The 20,545-nt window shown below is 36.5% G+C and overlaps 2 protein-coding genes across 3 annotated transcripts in view; both read right to left on the bottom strand.

Moving 5' to 3' along the window:
- Window positions 1–20,545, bottom strand: part of LOC125776860 (protein Wnt-10b) — a 595,050-nt gene that overhangs the window by 12,254 nt on the left and 562,251 nt on the right. The window lies entirely within an intron of this gene.
- On the bottom strand, window positions 9,306–11,925 carry LOC125776730 (piggyBac transposable element-derived protein 4-like). 2 transcript variants are annotated; one of them, XM_049450289.1, is made up of 3 exons: window positions 11,339–11,925; window positions 10,379–11,267; window positions 9,306–10,315 (listed from the first exon to the last, which is right to left on the bottom strand). In XM_049450289.1, the coding sequence occupies exons 1-3, from the start codon at window positions 11,354–11,356 to the stop codon at window positions 9,477–9,479; spliced, it is 1,746 nt and encodes a 581-aa protein (XP_049306246.1). In that variant the 5' UTR covers window positions 11,357–11,925; the 3' UTR covers window positions 9,306–9,476. The 2 variants fall into 2 exon arrangements, with proteins under 2 accessions (XP_049306246.1, XP_049306240.1); XM_049450283.1 differs by having other exon boundaries at window positions 9,306–11,267.

The raw sequence follows: 20,545 nt of genomic DNA, 5'->3' as shown, positions 1-20,545 counted from the left end.
ATTTCGAATTTATATATTGTGTTTTATTTCTTTGTCAATTATTAATGAAAAATTATCGATGGATTCAACATCGATGTTCGGTTTTTGATAAATATCGAACATCGATGTTGAGCTTTCGATTATGACATCGATGTCAACATCGATGTTTTTTGAATATCGATCATCCCTAGTGTTAGCGCGTGAAATGAGCTTTCCAAAAAGGTATAGCATGACCCAATGCGACGAATAAAACTAGAACTACGCGCTCTCAGCGCCAACTAGCGAAAATACTGCAAGACTTTTTTGACAACCTATTATTAAGAGTTTAAGGAAAAATAAATATACGGATTGTTTCCTTTGGTAGGAAAGCAATATTGTCGAATGCACCGCTCAGAAAGCCAAACGGATCCTGGGCCAAAAGCGACGAAGAAAAAGGGAAATTTTTTCAGAGAAACTAACTAAAACGTTTAGTCCTTTTTTGTTCTATGGAATTTTACCGCAGCTGGAAGAAGTGGAAATATTATTAAAAGTAGATTTAAACCAAAAAGGCTTCCGACTTCGACTTGGTGACTGCTGATGTACTAAAAAGTCTAACGTGAAAAGCAATAGCAAAGCTTACGACGATAAGAAACGCTTGCTTAAATCAAAGATACGTATCACTGTCATGGAAAGTATCTGAAATCATTATGGTACAAAAACCTGGCAAAAGCGAACATGAAGACTCTCACTTTTGCCTATTTTGTCCAAACTACTTGATTACAGCTTCAGAACATAATTGTAGAAATGGGACTTATACCCATTCATCAATTTGGATTAAGATCTCAACATTCCACAATCGATCAAGTTCATCGAATAACGAGCATAATCGAAGATGCGATGGAAGCACAATTGCACAGCTGTTTTTCTTGACGTATCCCAGTCGTTCGATAGAGTGTGGCACTATGGCTTATTTCATAAATTAAGACTTTACTTTCCACAGTATTTAAACGATCTATACGACTCTTACCTGAGTAGCCGCTACTTCAGAATCAAGTAGGTACAATAATATACTACGTTAAGGTGTACCATAAGAAAGTGTTCTGGAACCACTCTTATATATTTTGTTTACTGGCGACATGCTTACGCCGCCAAACTACGTAATCACCACATGTACTATGCCCCGTGGTACATATTCAATTCGGTTGTGCATTGTGATCTTCATTTAAAAAATAGTTCGGTAAGTCATTCGCGAAACATGCAAAAAGGTTACAGAATCATATAAACACTGAAGGCCGACAAGTAGGAGGGACTAGAATTTCAGGTACAGACTGAAAAAAAACAACGTTTCATGATCTATTAAGAATCTAAAAAAATAACATTATATTTAGTTATTAAATATTGTTTAAAAAAGAAGAAGCTTGTTATTACAGCTTTTATTGTTTTACTTCATAAATTAAGAAAAATATTACTTGTGAGTTTACATTTACCACTAGTTGCAATTTCAGTGAAATGTAAAATCATCACTTTATTACGTTTCAATAAATAAAAAAGTTTTGGTATTGCTGACACCTTTGCTATTCCCCTATACTTGTATTTTTTAATAGACCTAAATCCACTCTTACGTAAAGGAATTACGAGTATAAATGACTTTTTCCATATAGATGGAAATAAGCCATGCTGAAGAGATGAATTAAATAGTTTTGTTAAGGGTTGGTATACTTGTATGAGTTAACGCAACACCTGTAGCATGAATAAGTATTGACTTACAGCTCCCGGCACGTGTGACGGAAATGCACCAGAAAGTGCAGAGTAAAGGTCTAACTATAATGTGCATAAGCTAGCTTAAGCCAGCGTAAGCAACTGTCCGAATACATACAAATTGTATGTTGCAACTATAATGTACTTTACATGAAGTTTCGTCAAGTTTTTACAAACGTCATTTGCTTAAGGAAAATGCGAAACTGGTCGCATCTTCCGTACGGAATCAGCTGTTTTCGCTTTTTGTCAACAGATACATCATTTTGAATTTGAAGATGTAGGACGACGAATGTTTTATACAAAGTTTAGTCGAAAATACTGAAAAATGAAATGTTTTTACGTCAAAAAATATGCCTTTTATTTCAATCGCGTGTATATAAAAAAAAAATATAGTCAATTCCCTTCATTTCTAGGAATCGTACAACAAAACCATCCTACCTCCTCTTCCTGTTTATTTCCCTCACTGAACATGACCGAACTCTTCTTTTTAATTTCACTAATTTTTGTTAATATGCATATTCCGTCTAACAGAGAAGTAAGCATTTTAATTGTTTTTAAATATTTTAATTTTCTAGTCATTTTTGCAAAATCCAGACGAAATATAAAATCAAAGCACGAATTGTTTATTGAGCATTTTCTCCTCTGCATGTAAGTAACTACATTATAGTCATTCAAAAGTCTACTCTCCGTTCCTTATGCATTTGACAGACTTTTCGTTAATTTTTTGACAGTAACATACGGCTGCATATGCATATTATAGTCAGGCCTTTAGATTCGTGGAAACGAATCACGCCACGGGTAATTATTTAGTTTAGAATTAAGTATAAATTTTATAATTTGGTTAAGCTAAGTTTCAGTTTTGATTACTCCAATAAAACTACGCGGTAACGCTGCCCCAATGCAGCTCAGCTAAAAAATTATATTTTTTTCGGTTTTTTAACCCTCCATTACCAACTTTAGGGTCGAATCGACCCAGACACGCAAACTTTTTAAATTAACAAAAAATAAAAAATATTTTTTAACGCAAGATATACAGTGGCGGACAAAAGTCTACATACACCCCCTGTTTTCTTCGATGTGAGAGTACAAAAAGTTTTTAGAAAAATGTATTTATACAGTTTTATTCTTAACTAAAAAAGTTCATTATTTAACATAAAACAACAAATTTATGGAAGAAAAACTCAAAAATTGCTTTGACAAAAGTCTACATACAGTTCAAATCTCATACTTTGTACATTGTTATATTAACAGTAAGGTAACGTTAGCCTTTTCTTTTATTTCAATATGTTTATTGTTTGATATTTATTGAATTTAGTTGTGGTTTAAACACTTAAATAGCTATAATGGCTCCGCGAAATGAAATATCAATTGATGTAAGAAATTTGGTGATAAAACAAAGAAAAAAAATAAAAATAATGGTTCCAACGAAAATTAACCGCGCAGTGGACCCCCAAAAAAACAATCTCGTAGATACGTCAGCCTGATTCTCAACGAAGTAGACCAAAATCCAAAAGTAAATGCTCCAAATATAGCCGAACGCATAGCGAGTACGTCACAAATGAGTATCCAACCAAGAACACTAAAAAAAAAAACTCTAAACGATAACGGATTCCACAGTAGAACACCACGGAAGAAACCTTTTATTTCTGAAAAAATCGGAAAATTCGTTTAAAGTTCGCCAAAAAAGGAAATGGATTTTTGAAAAAAAGTTTCATTTACAGATGATTCTAAATTCCCTCTTTTTGGTAGTGATGAAAGTGCTAAAATTTGATGGAAAACTAACGCCACGCTTGAACCGAAGAACGTAGTATCAATTGTGAAGCTCGGTGGCGGCAGCGTAATGGTTTGGGGAGTTATTGCGGCCTCTGGAGTTAGAAATTCGGACTTTATTGAAGGTGAAATGGACGGTTATAAGTATAAGTCTCTGTTGCAACATAATTTGAAGCCTTTGGTGGATAATTTAGGGCTCGGTTCCGGTTGGATATTTCAACAAGATAACGATCCGATGCATGCGGCGCAAATTGTCAAGGATTGGTTGCATTATTATACTCCAAATGAATTAAATACACCACCTCAAAGTCCAAATATGAATATTATTGAACATGTATGGGAGATTTTGGAGCGTAGAATTAGAAAACACCAAATTTCTAGCTCTCTAATCTCTGCTCTACTCTAAGAGCGCATATTGGGACCTTGGAACAGCATTACATTTGCAGCGTTGACAAATTTAGCAGAATCAATGCCACGGCGTCTTCAAGCAGTTATAGATACCAATGGGGACCCAACTAAATACTAAAACGTCTTAATAACTAGCATTTTTTACAGTTTTTCGCACTGAACTAAGATATTTTTGTACTGTATGTAGACTTTTGTCAACACAATATTTGAGTTTTTATTCCATAAATTTGTAGTTTTATATTAATTAATGGATTTTTTAAGTTTGTTGTTATTAGAAAGAAGATTAGAATAAAACTGTATCAACACATTTTTCTAAAAAGTTTTTGTACTCTCACATCGAAGAAAACAGGGGGTGTATGTAGAATTTTGTCCGCCACTGTATGTGTAATCTAAATTTGTACATATTTAAACGTTTATAAACAATAAGAATAAGAAACATGTAAAATATTATGCAAAAAAAATTGTTTTAAAAAATAGCCTGGGTCGATTAGATTACATAATTGAAAAATTTTTGCGTTAGTCATTCCAAATCTTTTTAACATTTTACTTTTATATTTCAGGTTTCAAATGCACTTTATTTGAAGTCAATATCTTTAAAACTTATCATTTTATGCGGAATCTGGCTGGATAACTTTTTTTTCACTTTATTAGCTATGTTGTAATGAATACAAACTTAATTTCAATTTAAGTATATAAATTAATTTTGTAACACATCATTTTATAAATTTAACAATAAAATACTACAATATACTAAAAGACGTATACGATAAATAATTAAATAATAGAGAAAGAAAGGCTCCCTAGTAGCATAAAGCAAACGGGAAACACTAGTTGCTAGCCAGCTCTATTCGTGAGTGGAATGAACAGAAACAAACAAAAAATAAATTAAATCAAAAAGTATTAAGGAAGAAAATATAAATGCAAATCAGTAAGATCAACAAAGTGAAAATACAGAAAAACAACTAGATATGAAAAATTAATGTAACACAATGAATTCTGGAAAATATAAGTGTCTAAATTAATGTAAACTAGATGAACAAAAAAGTGACTGTAAAAGTGTAAAGCTGCTATTGAAGTTTAAAATTGCAACAACTTCAAAATAAGTTACAAAAACAAATACAATAAGAACAAAGTGCAAAAAAGTTTTGTTCGAAAAAGTCAATGCAAAATTTATATGTTAAATAAAGCAACAACTAACTATTCTATGGTGGAAAAAAGTTATTTTTTTTTATAAACAAAATAAAAACAAGCACAACGTTACATAACCAAGCGCATTGTGCCCTAGCGTTAAAAGGAAAAGCAGAATTAAGGAAAAGACACCGCATGCAAACGGAATTCTTCTCCCCCCAACAACAAACACATACAGCTCAGCAAGTGGACGACGATTCTATATCCGGCCCAGCAGCTAATAGAAATACTATCAGTAGTAACAGCAACAAAAGAATCCCCAACAATCCTGACTTGACAAATAATACGAGTAATGGATATTTACCAATTAAGACAGGAGGAGTGAGGACAATCAACCATTATTATAAAGTCCTACATTATATCAACTTAACCAAATATGAAAAAACACTTTCACTTATTTTGGACAACATTAATACACTAAAGACAACTACTTTCGAGGACAGACAATTGCTTGAACAACTCACAAAAATTTTATTTTATTAGAAGCGAAGCTAGAAGGTTTACACCCACATTTTAAATCTAAACGAGGTCTCCTTAATATCATAGGGAAAGGACTAAAATACATAGCAGGTACCATGAACAGCGATGACGAAAATGAAATTAGCTACGCACTTACACAATTGCATAAAAGCAAAAGAACAGATGCACAAAATATTAATAATTTATTATACTTTAGCAAACTTATCCAAACCATATACATAAATAAGCAACAAATTATTGTCAGTAATAACATAAACGAACTTAAAGAAACAGCGCAGAATAGGATTAAGACTTTGGAAGACGACATTCAATTCATTAAACACGCCTATCAGGTTTACAACGATATATCGCTTTTACGCAATCACGTGGACGACATTGGACAGATAATTTTTTCAAACAAATTAGGCATAATACCAACAGATATACTGACATCTACAGAACTAAATCTCATTACTGATTTCGAAAGCTATAGCCACATAAAAACAGCAGTACTTTTCCAGGATAACGCGATCATTATACCCCAATATACCAACAGCATCCTAACCCAAATCAAAATTGAACCCCTTCTCAATATAAACAATAAATCATGGGTTTTAGACGATGTTTACGATGTATTAGTAGATGAAGATAATAATATGTATGTACAATGTAGAAATTAAGAATAATCTGGAGAAAAATTTAATAAAAGAGAAGGATCAATGTTTAACAAATTTATTAAAATGTTAAGAAGCAGCTTGTAAGCACAGAATTTGTAATGAGCAATCTGTAAATGAAGTGCTACCAGGCACACTAATATTTAAAAATTTTCAATCAAAAATTATACAAAATTGTAACAGACAAAATATTAAACAAAGAGGAACTTTTGTAATAAAATTTAAAAATTGTGAAATAAGTGTATTTAACAGATCATATATTAATGTAAAAAGGGAAGTATATGAATCCTTTGTATTACCGATTGTACTCGTAATAACAAAAATTAAAGAAAAGGAAGCATGAAGGAATCATATCTGGGTCATAAATAAATGATTGTTCTAACATATTTAACTGATATAAGACGTCTGCTTCGGAAATGGTGCGTGCATGAAATCGAACATAACTTGTGCTGATGTGGAACATTTTTTGGATATTTTAGATGTAGTTGGACTTGTATTTCTTCCCGAACAGAAAATTAGATAACTTGCGTTTGGAGTTGACGAAACAATAGAACAATTTTGGAAGACCTATAATATTATTTTTTGCTATTATTAATCATTAATATTCTTAAAATAAGCGTTCCAAGTTTGAACCGAGAACAAAGGTCTTGTGTATTATTATGAACAAAGTTGGCTATGATTTCGATATTAATTTCCAAAGCAGGATGATACGAGTCCTCTGGCAGTATCAAAGGATCACATCGGACAACAGAGAATATTAACGCGTTATAAACGTAAACCGGATCTAAGAACTTATCAAACTTCTTCTTCTTAATTGGCGTAGACACCGCTTACGCGACTATAGCCGAGTTAACAACCGCGCGCCAGTCGTTTCTTCTTTTCGCTACGTGGCGCCAATTGGATATTCCAAGCGAAGCCAGGTCCTTCTCCACTTGGTTCTTCCAACGGAGTGGAGGTCTACCTATTCCTCTGCTTCCCCCGTCGGGTACTGCGTCAAATACTTTCAGAGCTGGAGTGTTTTCGTCCATCCGGACAACACGACCTAGCCAGCGAAACCGCTGTCTTTTAATTCGCTGAACTATGTCAATGTCATCGTATATCTCGTACAGCTCATCGTTCCATCGAATGGGATATTCGCCGTGGACAACACGCAAAGGACCATAAATCTTTCGCAGAACTCTTCTCTCGAAAACTCGCAACGCCGACACCGTTCAAGCCTCTGTACCACATAGCAGGACGGGAATTATGAGGGACTTATAGAGTTTGGTTTTTGTTTGTCGAGAGAGGACTTTACTTCTCAATTGCCTACTCAGTCCGAAGTAGCACCTGTTGGCAAGAGTTATCCTGCGTTGGATCTCCAGGCTGACGTTGTTGGTGGTGTTAATACTGGTTCCTAAATAGACGAAATTATCTACAACTTCAAAGTTATGACTGTCAACAGTGGTGTGGGTGGCAAGTTGCGAGTGCGACGACTGTTTGTTTGATGACAGGAGATATTTCGTCTTGCCCTCGTCCTTGTATACAGATAAGTTCAATTGAGGCGATTTATAAGATAGTTAAGTTATCTACTAGTGGCCATATCGGCCACTATTAGCGCAAATTCGAATGCACTAAAATTCTGTGAAGTCTGCATACGGAACATCGACTTCTACAGATGGAATTTAAGAATGAACAGCAAACAAGACACCACCTCCTTTTCTGCTCAGGCGATCATATCTAAAGATTTCAAATTCGCTATTGAATATTTCATTATCAAAACTGTGAGGCTTTAACCAAGTTTCTGTGGAAGGAATGATTTTAAAATTACAATTAATGCTATTAAAATACAGATCTATAAGTTTTGTATGAAGACCTCTAACATTTTGGTAATAAATACTCAGCGAATTATTGTTAATCAGTGTTTTTTTATCAACGGGTTTTCTTAGCATTCTAGTAACAACTACATCGAGTTTATGCTCGAATTCGCGCAAAAAGGCCCCAGATGGCCAGAATGAGTTGTAAAGTACCAATTGAAAATTGTTAGCGGATATGTCGATCTTAAAAGACGAAATATCTCTGTCGCATTTGAAATTAAATTTACGGATGTCTATGTCGTCCGTTTTTAATTTCGTCGAGATTTATAGTAACTCTTTATGTCATCGACTGTGGTATCCGCAGAAAGTCTTGAGATAAAAATTGCCTTTTTCCTTTTATTACCTGACTTACAGTTATTTGGTGGCGGATCTTGAGAAGTTCTTCTCGTACCATGTTCAGTAACAGTTTTTTCAGTGTTTTGAGCAGACGAAAACTTCTCTCCTTGAGGACAAGGGGAAGAAAGATTGATGAAGTCAATGGTGGATGGGGCACTCTTTTTAAGGAAGATGCAGTGGTGTCTTCATCAGGCGGACGTTTACGTTTAGAGGAAGGTTTTGGATTCTCTTCTTAAACATTTAGGTATTTAAATTATTAAAACAACTTTTCATAGTGTCTAAATTTTTCGGTAAGGGTTTCAAGCTCACGGCCAATTTCCTTGAAATAATTGCGCGCCTGCAAAGGTTAAATTTCTGTTTGTCTGTATTTAATGCAAGACCAGCGCAATCCATTACTATCAAGAATAGAATCTTATATCCTAACAAGGCGTTCCGACACGCCTTTCACAGAACAGTGCGGGAAATTGCAAGTCATAATGATAAAAAAATATTAAATAAAAATATAAAAAAATTTAAATAATAAAAGTAAAAAGTACACTGACAAAACTATTTATAACAAATAAATGCAATAAAAATGATGTAGCGAGCAGTTTGAGATGCACTGTGACATACGAAAATCAAGAAACTCGCAAACAGCTGTGAACAGAGATGGAAAACAAATAAAAACAAGAAAGAAATTTTAGTAAGCAATATTTATTAGCACTAACAGTTGCACCATTTAAAAATGTAGCATGAAAAAAAAACAAATCAAAAATGATTCGGCGGAATAAATTAAAATTAGCCAACAAATTAAAGTAAATTTCAATTGCTTTAATAGTACTATATAACAATCATACTTATCTTAACAGATCATTTAATTCAGATATTTTCAACACAAAGTTCTAAATATAAATTAACCCTTCTGCACAAATTGAGATTGTACCCCTCATAAACAATTTGTGGGTCAATATGACCCAATAGCAAAAACACGTCAGTATGTTAAAATTATAATGGCAAACTCATTTTTTTTATTATTCAAACATAAAATTAACAAATTCAAAATTGTTTTCAATAGGACTCAGTAAAAAATACATCAATTCTGACAATTTATACATATAACTGCCTTTACACTATGTTGTTTGCATATAAATTTCAAGCATTTATCGCAACGAACTGAATGCTTGTTGGAGTTTTTAGTATGTGGACAATAAAAACACCTTTGCCTCTTACCCAAGAAGCATAATGGAGAATCTTGAGGCTGCACGACCGTGGATAAACTGGGAGTGTCTGCTGCGACTGCTTCCTGGATGTTTTCCACAACTCTTTTTGCAGAAGGACCATAGGGCATTCGCTTTCGGCGTGCAATGTGCGGAGTTACCAAAGATGTGGCCAAGTCTACTAAAAATAATCGCCGCTTAAAGTTTTTATTTCTGTTCCATTCGGGATTAAGTTCGGTCCATATAACATATGCGTTATATCCCGAAACATCGACCATATTGGAAAAGAGTGCAACTGGCCATCGTTTCGTTTGGCGTTTACATGTGTACGTTGCTACTAATTGGTCCAGCGCATCAACACCTGCTTTAGTCGCATTATAGTGATGTATTATTTCTGGTTTCTTTTTCTGATCAGCCCTAGTCTCTGCCGAATGATGAAGAGTACTCATTGCAACAACGAATTTGTATTTCTTTGGCATATAGCTCACAACAGTCACATTTTGTGTGAAAAAGAATTCCGAATAATACTCTGGTTTTTTCCTGACGTCAATATCTTGGAGGGGAAGAAACTTCTTGTTCTTTCTAACTGTTCCTACTACCGTTATTTTACGTCGTAGCAATTCGACAGCCAAATTGTAGGTTGTAAAAAAGTTGTCACACGTGACGGTATAACCTCTCCCCAAATTGCGTGTGAGATTTATAACTACATTTTCACCTAAAGAAAATATTTTTGTATTATTTGTTTCACCGCTATTTTTCTCATGTTGATAGCTTTTACCTTGATTCTTTTCTGGCTGAGTATTTCTGGCCCTTCCTAGATAGACATCCATATTCCATGCGTAGTTGGACTTGGAATCGCAAAGAGCCCATATTTTTATGCCATATTTGGCAGGTTTGGAAGGTATGTACTGTCTAAAACAGTATCTTCCACGAAAAGGTACCAGCTGCTCATCGACGGTCACATTTTCATTTGGATTATACATCAGTTTAAGATTTTTGCTCCATTTGTCCCAAATATTTCTTATTGGAGCTAGCTTATCACGTAACCGTCTGGTTTCCCTATCTTCATGGCTATCAAAACGGAGGCATCGTGAAATTTGCATAAATCTTTCAATATGCATAACAGCGCGGAATATGGGTCTTCCATTTGTTTCATCCCATAAGCATCTCAAGCTTTCCCCGTTAGACTTGGAAACACCAGCCATGATCTGCAGCCCAAAGTATGCTTCCAGTTCCATTATATCAATGATCTCCCACTTACTTTCATATAACTGCACGCCCTTGAGGTTGGTCATTTCAACAATAATTTGTTTCAGTTCTAGTGAAATGAATAAATCGAAAGCACCTTTTATGCTAGCAACCAAGGAACGTGCGTGTTGTGAAGGGCCTGGTTTATTTGAAAGAATGCATTCTTGTCGCATTCTGCTGCATTGCATTTGTTGAGGATCTTTATACCAAACAATCGTACCATCTTTTGCAGGAAAACATTCCTTATTTCCTTGTGTTTCTCTGCTAAGACTTTCAACGCTATCAAAAGAATCTGTAGATATATCAGACTCATTTATTTCAGATTCATCACATCGAAAATCTTGATCTTCATCAGACGCTTCATCAAGTGACTCGTCATCATCATTGAAAATTTCTTCAATTCTTTGCCGTGATAGAATCTATACAAATATGAATACATACCTACATATAATAAAAGAATCGCAATATTATAAAAAAGTTAAATTATTACCTGGTTTCTTCGCTGCATTTTAATGGCACAGATTTTTACATTCGCATATCACTGAGCAAAAAAATTGTCTACACGAGCGTCTTCACAGTTCAAATAAATCACACAACTGACAACATTTTCATAAGCTTGTACGTATGTTTGCTGTATGTAGTAGAATACAGTTATCCCAGAGCAAAACAAAATTCACCAACTATATACATACGTACATACATAGCATAAAAAAAAATCAGAAAATAAAGTTCAATACCGTTATCACTAGGCACCGCAAAATTCACAAATGAGCACTAGCACGCTTTTTTTGTTTAGTCACATTTGAGCAAAAATTTTCTTGGTGGTCAAAATGACCCACAAATTGTATACGCGTACGAAAAGTTTTTAAAAAATTATGTAATAAAACTGGCTCGTCCTGGAAAAAAAATGTGTACGTACAACTCACCATAAGACTCAGACTGAGGATATCAAAATGGTTTTATAAGCAATTAGCCATCCTAAGGCATGGTAATACGCGTTTGTTTCTTAAATTTGGGTCATTTTGACCCAATTTGTGCAGAAGGGTTAAATAAATTTATGAGATCACGAAATTTCACAGCTGTACACGAATTGTCAGATTAGATATGGAGAACGAGGATAAATCCGTGTAACTATTTGTCAATCCGTCCGACCGTCTATTCGTCCATCCCTGCAAACTGTAACTTGAGTCAAATTTAAGATATCTTTATACAAGTTCCTTGAAAAAAAAGAGGAGTTCGTAGAAGGGCGTAACTGGACCACTGCTATGCCTACCCTACGCTATTAATCGAAAATGTATACAGGGACATAAATGAGTACTAAGGGTATAGAACTCAAATTTGGTACAGTTGATAGCAGTAGTTAGGCGCACATGCTTTCCAATAATTTTGAAGAAGTGATCGTGGGGCCTCAACACCCGCGCCGTTAGTTCTGCTTTCTCTAGACTGGACAAGGAAGCAAAACAAATGGGTCTGGCAGTGAACGAGGGCAAGACAAAATATCTCCTGTCATCAAACAAACAGTCGTCGCACTCGCGACTTGGCACTCACTTCACTGTTGACAGTCATAACTTTGAATTTGTAGATAATTTCGTCCATCTTGGAACTAGCGTAAGCACCATCAACAATGTTAGCTTAGAAATCCAACGCAGGATAACTCTTGCCAACAGGCTCATAATTCCCGTCCTGCTATATGGTGTAGAGGCTTGGACGATGTCAACAACGGATGAGTCGACGTTGCGAGTTTTCGAGAGAAAAGTTCTGCGAAAGTTTTATGGTCCTTTGCGCATTAGCCACGACGAATATCGCAATCGATGGAACGATGAGCTGTATGAGATATACGACGACAGTGACATAGTTCAGCGAATTAAAAGACAGCGGCTACGCTGGCTAGGTCATGTGGTCTGGATGGAGGAAAACACTCCAGCTCTGAAAGTATTCGACGCAGTACCCTCCGGGAAAGCAGAGGAAGAGGAAGGCCTCCACTCCGTTGGAAGGACCAAGTGGAGAAGGACCTGGCTTCGCTTGGAATATCTAATTGGCACCACGTAGCGAAGAGAAGAAACGACTGGCGCGCGGTTGTTAAGTCGGCTATAATAGCGTGAAAGATCGTGGGCCCGCGCTCGAAGAGGTTAATTTATATGTATATCTCTTAGAACACTAAAGGTGCCGAATTCACTCAGAACTAATCCCATAAACACCTCTACCGACACTATAGAAATCGGAAGATAGCCCCGCCCACTTGTCATATAACAGTACGTTTAAAGCTACTAAAAGTGCAACGGAGACAAACAGTTTTACACTCGAGATGATACGAGAGGGTTTTATGGGAGACGGGACGATGTGCGTGGCATCGCTTACTTTTAGGTGAAATCACATACCCCGGAACTCACCCGACCAATTTTCATCAAATCTTGTATCTGACATTCTTCTGACACTCCAATGTCACAGTATGAAAATTGATGGAACTACAACCACGCCTACTTCCCATATAACACAATTTTGAATTTAATTTGATTGTTTCACTTTCCAGTTTGCAAATTAATAAGAAATTAGTATGCCACCTTATGACCATAAATAGTCCACATTTACGCAAAAGTTTTCCAGCTCCCAGGTGCCGAATATTTTCCTGACGATAATATATCTTTGCGCCAAAATTATCTCCCATATACCCATGTCTAATACAATCCTATGCGAATGGCAGGTACAGGGGCTTAAGTTGCAAGGCAAGAGACCGCATGCGTGCGGTAACCAAGAGCGAATACATTGAATAGGCTCCGAAAATACTTGACCGATTTGAGAAATTATTTCACTGTTGGGAAGCTACACTATCTGTGGTGAACGTAAACCATATTAAATTTTCACAAAAGTTAGGGATCCATACTAAAACTCCAATAATGTAACCCAAGGTGTAAAAAATTATCAAAAAACTTTCTCAAATCGCGTGCGCTGCGAAAATTAATCATAGTAGAACAAAATAATGTACTAAACAATCGTATCATTATCTACAATAAATGTACGGACAGCATATGTCTTACTATTATAGTTTTGCTAATCCTTTTCGTGCGGCAGAGATGTCGGGAGCTTACGAGCGCTTTGTTCAACGATGAGTGTGACATACGCTTTAAGTGCGGTAGGGGGACAAAAAATTCAATATCTTCGGAATGGTATGAATGAGCAAAAATTTGTTTGCAGATTACTAAAAGTGAATATTTTCCACGTTGTGTCCAATACTTTTCATTTTCTTTAGCGCAAAGAACACATGAAAAATTTGAATTGTTTAACAAAAAATTATGTAAAATGTTATTCTTTAAACAAGTGGATCGTGAAAAAATATATATAATGTAGAACAAACATTTTTCTTTGACTTCACAAAATTTCATCGTTTTATATTTAGTAGTTCATGAGAAAACAATTTTATAATTTTCTTCGTTTCTTCTTTTCTCTTCGTGGCGCCAATTGAATATTCCAAGTAGCAGGACAAAAATTATGAATGACTTATAGAGTTTGGGTTTTGTTCGTCTTCTTCTTCTTTATTTGTCAATTCGTATTCGAATATTGGTGATCATATAACAATTAATAATATGTACAATATTAATAAACTTAATAATAATACAATAATATAATAATGTAATGTTTACATGTTGAATATATCTAATAAAAACAATAACAATAAAAAAAAAAAAAAAAATCACAGATTTTGAATTATCGCAGCATATTTCTCTCTATCTCTCGCCACATCTATAAGGTTGCCCACGTTCTGGATTCCTGTCCATTGTCGAATGTTTCGAAGCCACGAAAGTTGTTTACGGCCAATACCCCGTTTGCCTTCAATTTTTCCTTGGATAATTATTTGTAGGAGCTCGTACTTAGAGTGCCTCATAATATGTCCTAGGTAGCCTGCTTTTCTTTGTTTTATAGTCTTTAATAACTCTCTATTGCGGCTTACTCTTCTCAAAACTTCGCTATTTGTAACTCGATCTGTGCATGGGATTCTTAGGATTCCTCTAATAAGCCATAGCTCGAAGGACTCTAGCTTGTTCATATCTGTGATTTTTAGAGTCCACGTTTCCATCGCATAGAGAAGCACTGACCAAACATAGCATTTTAAAAAACGTATTTTGGTTGTGATGTTGAGGTCATGGCTACATAATATATTTTTGTATTTGAGAAAAGTTGTTCGCGCAATTTCGATTCGACATTTTATTTCTTTTGAACAATCCCAACTTTCATTGATCTGACAACCAAGGTACTTGAAATTTTTGACTCTTTCGATGGGACTATTATTAATCATGAGGTGTGTGTCATTGTATATGTTTTTCCTACTAATAATCATATACTTCGTCTTGTTTATGTTAATGCGTAGGCCATATTCGTCACTACGTAAGTTAACTCGGTTTACAAGTTCTTGTAATCCCATCAAGCTATCGGCTATAAGTGTTGTGTCATCTGCATAGCGTATATTATTTATGAAAATACCATTCACTTTTACACCTTCATCAATACTGGTTACCGATTCTTGAAATATTACTTCCGAATATATGTATGTTAAATAACAAGGGTGACAGAATGCATCCTTGTCTTACACCTCGTGAAATAGATATTTCTTCGATTATATAACCATTGATGCTTACATGGGCAGTTTGTTGCCAATAAAGATTTCTTATGCAACGAATCTCTTTGTCACCTATTCCCATAGAATAAAGAATTTCCATAAGTTTATCGTGTTTAATGGTGTCGAAAGCTTTCTCATAATCAATAAAGCATAAAAATACATCTTTTTGGACATCTTTACAGTTTTGAACCAAAACTTGTATACAGAACAATGCCTCGCGTGTTCCAAGACTTTCTCTGAAGCCAAATTGCGTCTTGCCCATTGACTCTTCACATTTCTTATATATTCTGGTGTGAATGACTTTTAGAAATATCATGAGAGCATGTGACATTAGACTGATTAGTCTGTACTCATTACAATGTTTCGCATTATTTTTCTTAGGTAGTGGTATGAACGTTGATTTTAATCAGTCTTTTGGATATTGGCCATTGTCATAAACTTGGTTAAAAAGCTGTGCTAAGAGAGTCATATTTTTGTCATTTATTAACTTTAAAAATTCAATTTAATTTTTCATTGATTGTATAGCTCTCTCTATTTCGCCTTTCGTAATATAATTGCCAGTTGGTCTGTGATGGAGATGAAGGTTTTGTTTTGATCTACTGTCATCCGAAAAAACGTTTTCAATATATTTCTTCCATATACTTTTCTTTTCATTTATGTTAAATACCACCTCATTGTTTTCATTAATAAGTATTGAGAGCGGATTTTTACGATGAATACCTGCGGCTTCTTTCAGTTTTTTGTGTAAATGGAAGGTTTCATGTAAAAGTTGTAGTCTTTCGATTTCTTGGCATTCATTGTTTATCCATCTTGGCATATCATTGTTTTTGCATTACGGATCACCTTCCTTATTTCTCTATTCAGTTGTCTATACATGTTAGTGTTTTTATTTTTATATTCCCGGCGTTTACTTATTAGTTTTAATATGTCATCGGTCATCCAATTATTTTTATTATTTTTTTTCTTTTCTATTCCAAGAGAGTTTTTTGCTGTAGTACCAATTATCTCTTTTAAATCGCTCCATATACTTTCTGCACTTCCTGATGGGATATCATTTATGTTGTCATTAATTTCACTTTCAACTAGGCGTTTCACACTTTCGTCTCTCAACCTATCTATATTTAGCTTAATTTTAGGCTTACTTTTTTAATTACTGCTAGCCTAATACGCAATTTTGCCAATAGCAAGTTGTGATCCGAAGGTACATCCGCTCCTGGATATGTATTGACCTTTTTTATTGAGGAACAGAAGCGACTATTTATCAGAATGTAATCTATTTGATTTCTGATGATATTATCAGAGGCGTCCGATGGAGATTTCCATGTATAAAGTCTTCTGGGAGGCAGGCTAAATAATGTGTTCGAAATTATTAATTTGTGTTCTTGACAAAATTGAATTAGTCGATCTCCTCTCTCATTTCTTTCACCTAAGCCGTATTGGCCTGCAACCCCTTCGACTTTTTCTCTTCCAACTTTTGCATTAAAATCGCCTTGAATTATATTTATTTCGTACGGTTTTGTTAATCGCATAAGTTCGTCTAGTTCATCATAGAAAGTTTCTATTTCGTCATCACTTTTGTCAGCCGTTGGAGCATAGACTTGAATAATATTAATATTCAGTGGTTTTGCAAATAACTTTAGCATCATTGATCTATCAGATTTCGGCACAAATCCGACTACAGATTTTGCAATGTTTTCTTTAACTATAATGCCTACACCATTGCGGTGATTTTTAGTTTGGTTGCCAGAGAAAAAGAACTTTGTATTTTGGGAAATAAATTCTCCACAATCTGGCCACCATGTTTCACTTATGCCAAGTAAATCGATGTCTAATTTTTCCATTTCTAAAATCGTATTAGCTAGTTTTCCAGGCTCGTATAAACTCCTTGTGTTCCATGTTCCGATGTTTAAAGTTTGTTTTGTTTTACCTCCGGGGATTCTTAGCACCCTCGATTTGCCGGAGACTGAGGGCCATTGTTTTGGTTGTACTATCATTGTCATATGATATGCTGGGAAGTATACTTCAGTGGTTTCCCCTTGCCTTCTAAAGGGTTTATTGTTTTCCATCCTTACACATTTATATAGCGAACCGCTTGATACAAGTACAGACGTCCGCTTTCAGCCGTACTTATAGTAACAGACGCTGATATGTTGTGGATTGCTTTTAGCTTCGATATTCACCATCGACCTTACCGGCATGGGTGGCCCTACTGGTAGCTACGCTACCGCTAGCATCGCTCTTTGGATCATTATATCTACTGAGCCCCCTCATCACGTCAAGATAGCAAATCCCCGAGGGTCCTGTTTCTTTTGTTCGTCTAGAGAGGACTTTACTTCTCAATTGCCCACTTAGTCCGAAGTAGCACCTGTTGCCAAGAGATATCTTGCCCTGGACTTCGAGGCTGACGCTGTTGTTGGTGTTAATGCTGGTTCCCAGATACACGAAATTTTCTACAACTTCGAAATTATGACTGTCAATATCACTGGCACACGCCAGCAGCTGTACACTCTTATAAAATAATGTACCTGCTCGATTAAGTTTTGCAGCTCGAATTATTTTCTCCAGCAGCAGATTGAAGAAGTCACACGACAGGGAGTCGCCTTGTCTGAAACTTCGTTTGGTATCGAACGGCTCGGAGAGGTCCTTGCCGATCCTGACGGAGCTTTTGGTGTCACTCTGGGCATTGGTCGCTAGAACACCTTTGGGGGTACTACTAGGCTCCGGTCTTGAAACCTTTTCTTAGCCGCCGCATCTTTACGTAGAATTTTCCAGTATAACCCCTATCGGCCAGCTTGGCAGGCACTTTATGCTCACACATTTCGTCCTCTTTCTTTTTTTGTCTACAAATGCGTCTCACTTCCTTCATCAACTTTCGGCATCTGTCCTATCCCACACGTGTTGTGGTCGATCGTAACGTTCCGAGGATGGCAGTCTGTTTTTTCTCCGTTGCGACGCGGCACTTCTCGTCGTAAGAGCTGTTCGTTTGCATTTTTCGAAAACCAATAATTTCGGTTGCAGCTGTACGTTAGGAGTTGGAAATGCCGTCCCATAGTTTCCTTATACCGAGTTGTTGACGAGTGCTCTCAGAGAGCAGGAGTTCAAGTCTAGTAGAAAATCGTTCGGCAGTCTGTTGCCATTGCAGCTTCTCGACGTCGAACCTTCCTTGTGTTTGTTGACGTGCGTTTTTGCTGCATAGAGGCGGGTGCGAATCTTGGCTGCAACAAGGTATGGTCCAAGTCGATGTTAGGACCTCGGAGCGTACGCACATCTAAAATACTGGAGACGTATCTTCCGTCTATCACAATATGATCGATCTGGTTGGTGTTTTTTCCATCCGGAGACAGCCAGGTGGCTTGATGAATTTTCTTATGCTGGTATTTAGTACTACAGAGAACCATATTGCGGGCCCCTGCGAAGTCGATCAGATTCAAAACATCTGGGGATGTTTCGTCGTGGAGGCTGAATTTACCGACCGTAGTACCAAAGACAACTTTTCGAAACACCATCTTTGGTCACATCGTCCTTATTTTTCGTCGGGGCGTGAGCGTAAATCAGCGATATGTTGAGTAACCTCGCTTTTATGCGGATTGTGGCTAGACTTTCATCAACCGGGGTGACTGACAGTACTCGGCGACGGAGTTCTTTCTCCCACCATAAATCCTACACCAAATTTGCGCCCCTTTATATGGTCAGTGTAGTAAATGCCACGAGGACCTACTCCCCTCAGTACTCGTCCCGTCCATCGCATTTCTTGGACGGCGGTGATGTCAGCCTTTGTTTTCACGAGGACATCAACAAGCTGGGCAGTGGCACCTTCCCAGTTAAGGGACCGGACATTCCAGGTGCATGCCCTCAATTCGTAGTCCTTATTTCGTTTCCCATGGTCGTCATCAAAAGAGAGTCTCTCATAGTAATTTTCAAAATCGGTAATTTTGCGAAATTTCCATGGACCACTTAACGTGGTTTGACCCACCTTCTCGGAGAAAACTGTTGTCGATCTGTGTGCAAGTCAGAAATTGTTTGCCTTCTTTGAGTCACAAAATCACACAGCGTCAAAAAACCGTTTACAGTAGCAAAAACTAAGCCCCGAAACTTTGAAAAAAAAGAAACACGAAAATATTAATCTTACTAAACACAAATTTTGCGTAATTTCTTCCTTCGATGGGACATAGCGTTTGGCGTTTGAACTTTCGTCTCACAAATACCATAAATGATGAACGAACTTTCTTATGGATGACTTGTCGCGTCTACTTTTCATATTATTTTAGAGCTTTCAAATAAGACAAGTCTTAGTTAGGTGCTTTAATTGGCAGATAAAGTAAAATATATGTATACTAAAGACCTGTTTACAAAAAATATTATACTAGATAATATATAATGGAGGATGGAGTTATGTGTACAAGTTCATGCAAGTGAAGAAAGTTCTCTGATCGGCATTCACTAGGGAGTGGCCAGAAACGATTCTTTTACATATGACTCAAGTAGCTCACGCCGCTGCCGAGCTGGTTGATGGCCTCGTCAAAGACCGACATCACTGTTGTCCAAGAAATACGATGGACGGGACCAGGATTGAGGCGAGTAGGTCCTTGTGGCATTTACTACAGTGGCTATATAAAGGAGCGCAAATTTGTTGTAGGACTTGTGGTGGGAGAGAGACTCCGTCGCCGAGTACTATCTTTCACTTCGGTGAATGAATGTCTAGCCACAATCCGCATCAAAGCGAGGTTCTTCAACATATCGCTGATCTGCGTCCACGCCCTGACGGAAGAGAAGGACGATGTGACCAAAGATACCTTCTATGAGCGCTTGGGGCGCTCCTGTGAAAACTGCCCCCGCCACAATGTCAAAATCGTGTTTGGCGACTTTAACGCCAGAGTGGGCAAAGAATGTAGCTTCGGTACTAGGGCCGGTAAATTCAGCCTCCACGACGAAACATACCCACATGTTTTGGGGCTGATCGACTTCGCCGAAGCCCGAAATATGTTTATCTGTATTACTTTATTCCAGCACAAGAAAATACATCAAGCTACCTGGGAGTCACGTCTCCAGTGTTCTAGACGTGCGTAGGCTCCAAGTTCCTAACAT

This window comes from Bactrocera dorsalis, chromosome 1, assembly GCF_023373825.1.
Source record: "Bactrocera dorsalis isolate Fly_Bdor chromosome 1, ASM2337382v1, whole genome shotgun sequence".
Classification (NCBI taxonomy): domain Eukaryota; kingdom Metazoa; phylum Arthropoda; class Insecta; order Diptera; family Tephritidae; genus Bactrocera; species Bactrocera dorsalis.
The sequence above is the reverse complement of the archived record's forward strand: the minus strand, read 5'-3'. Positions and strand labels throughout refer to the sequence as shown.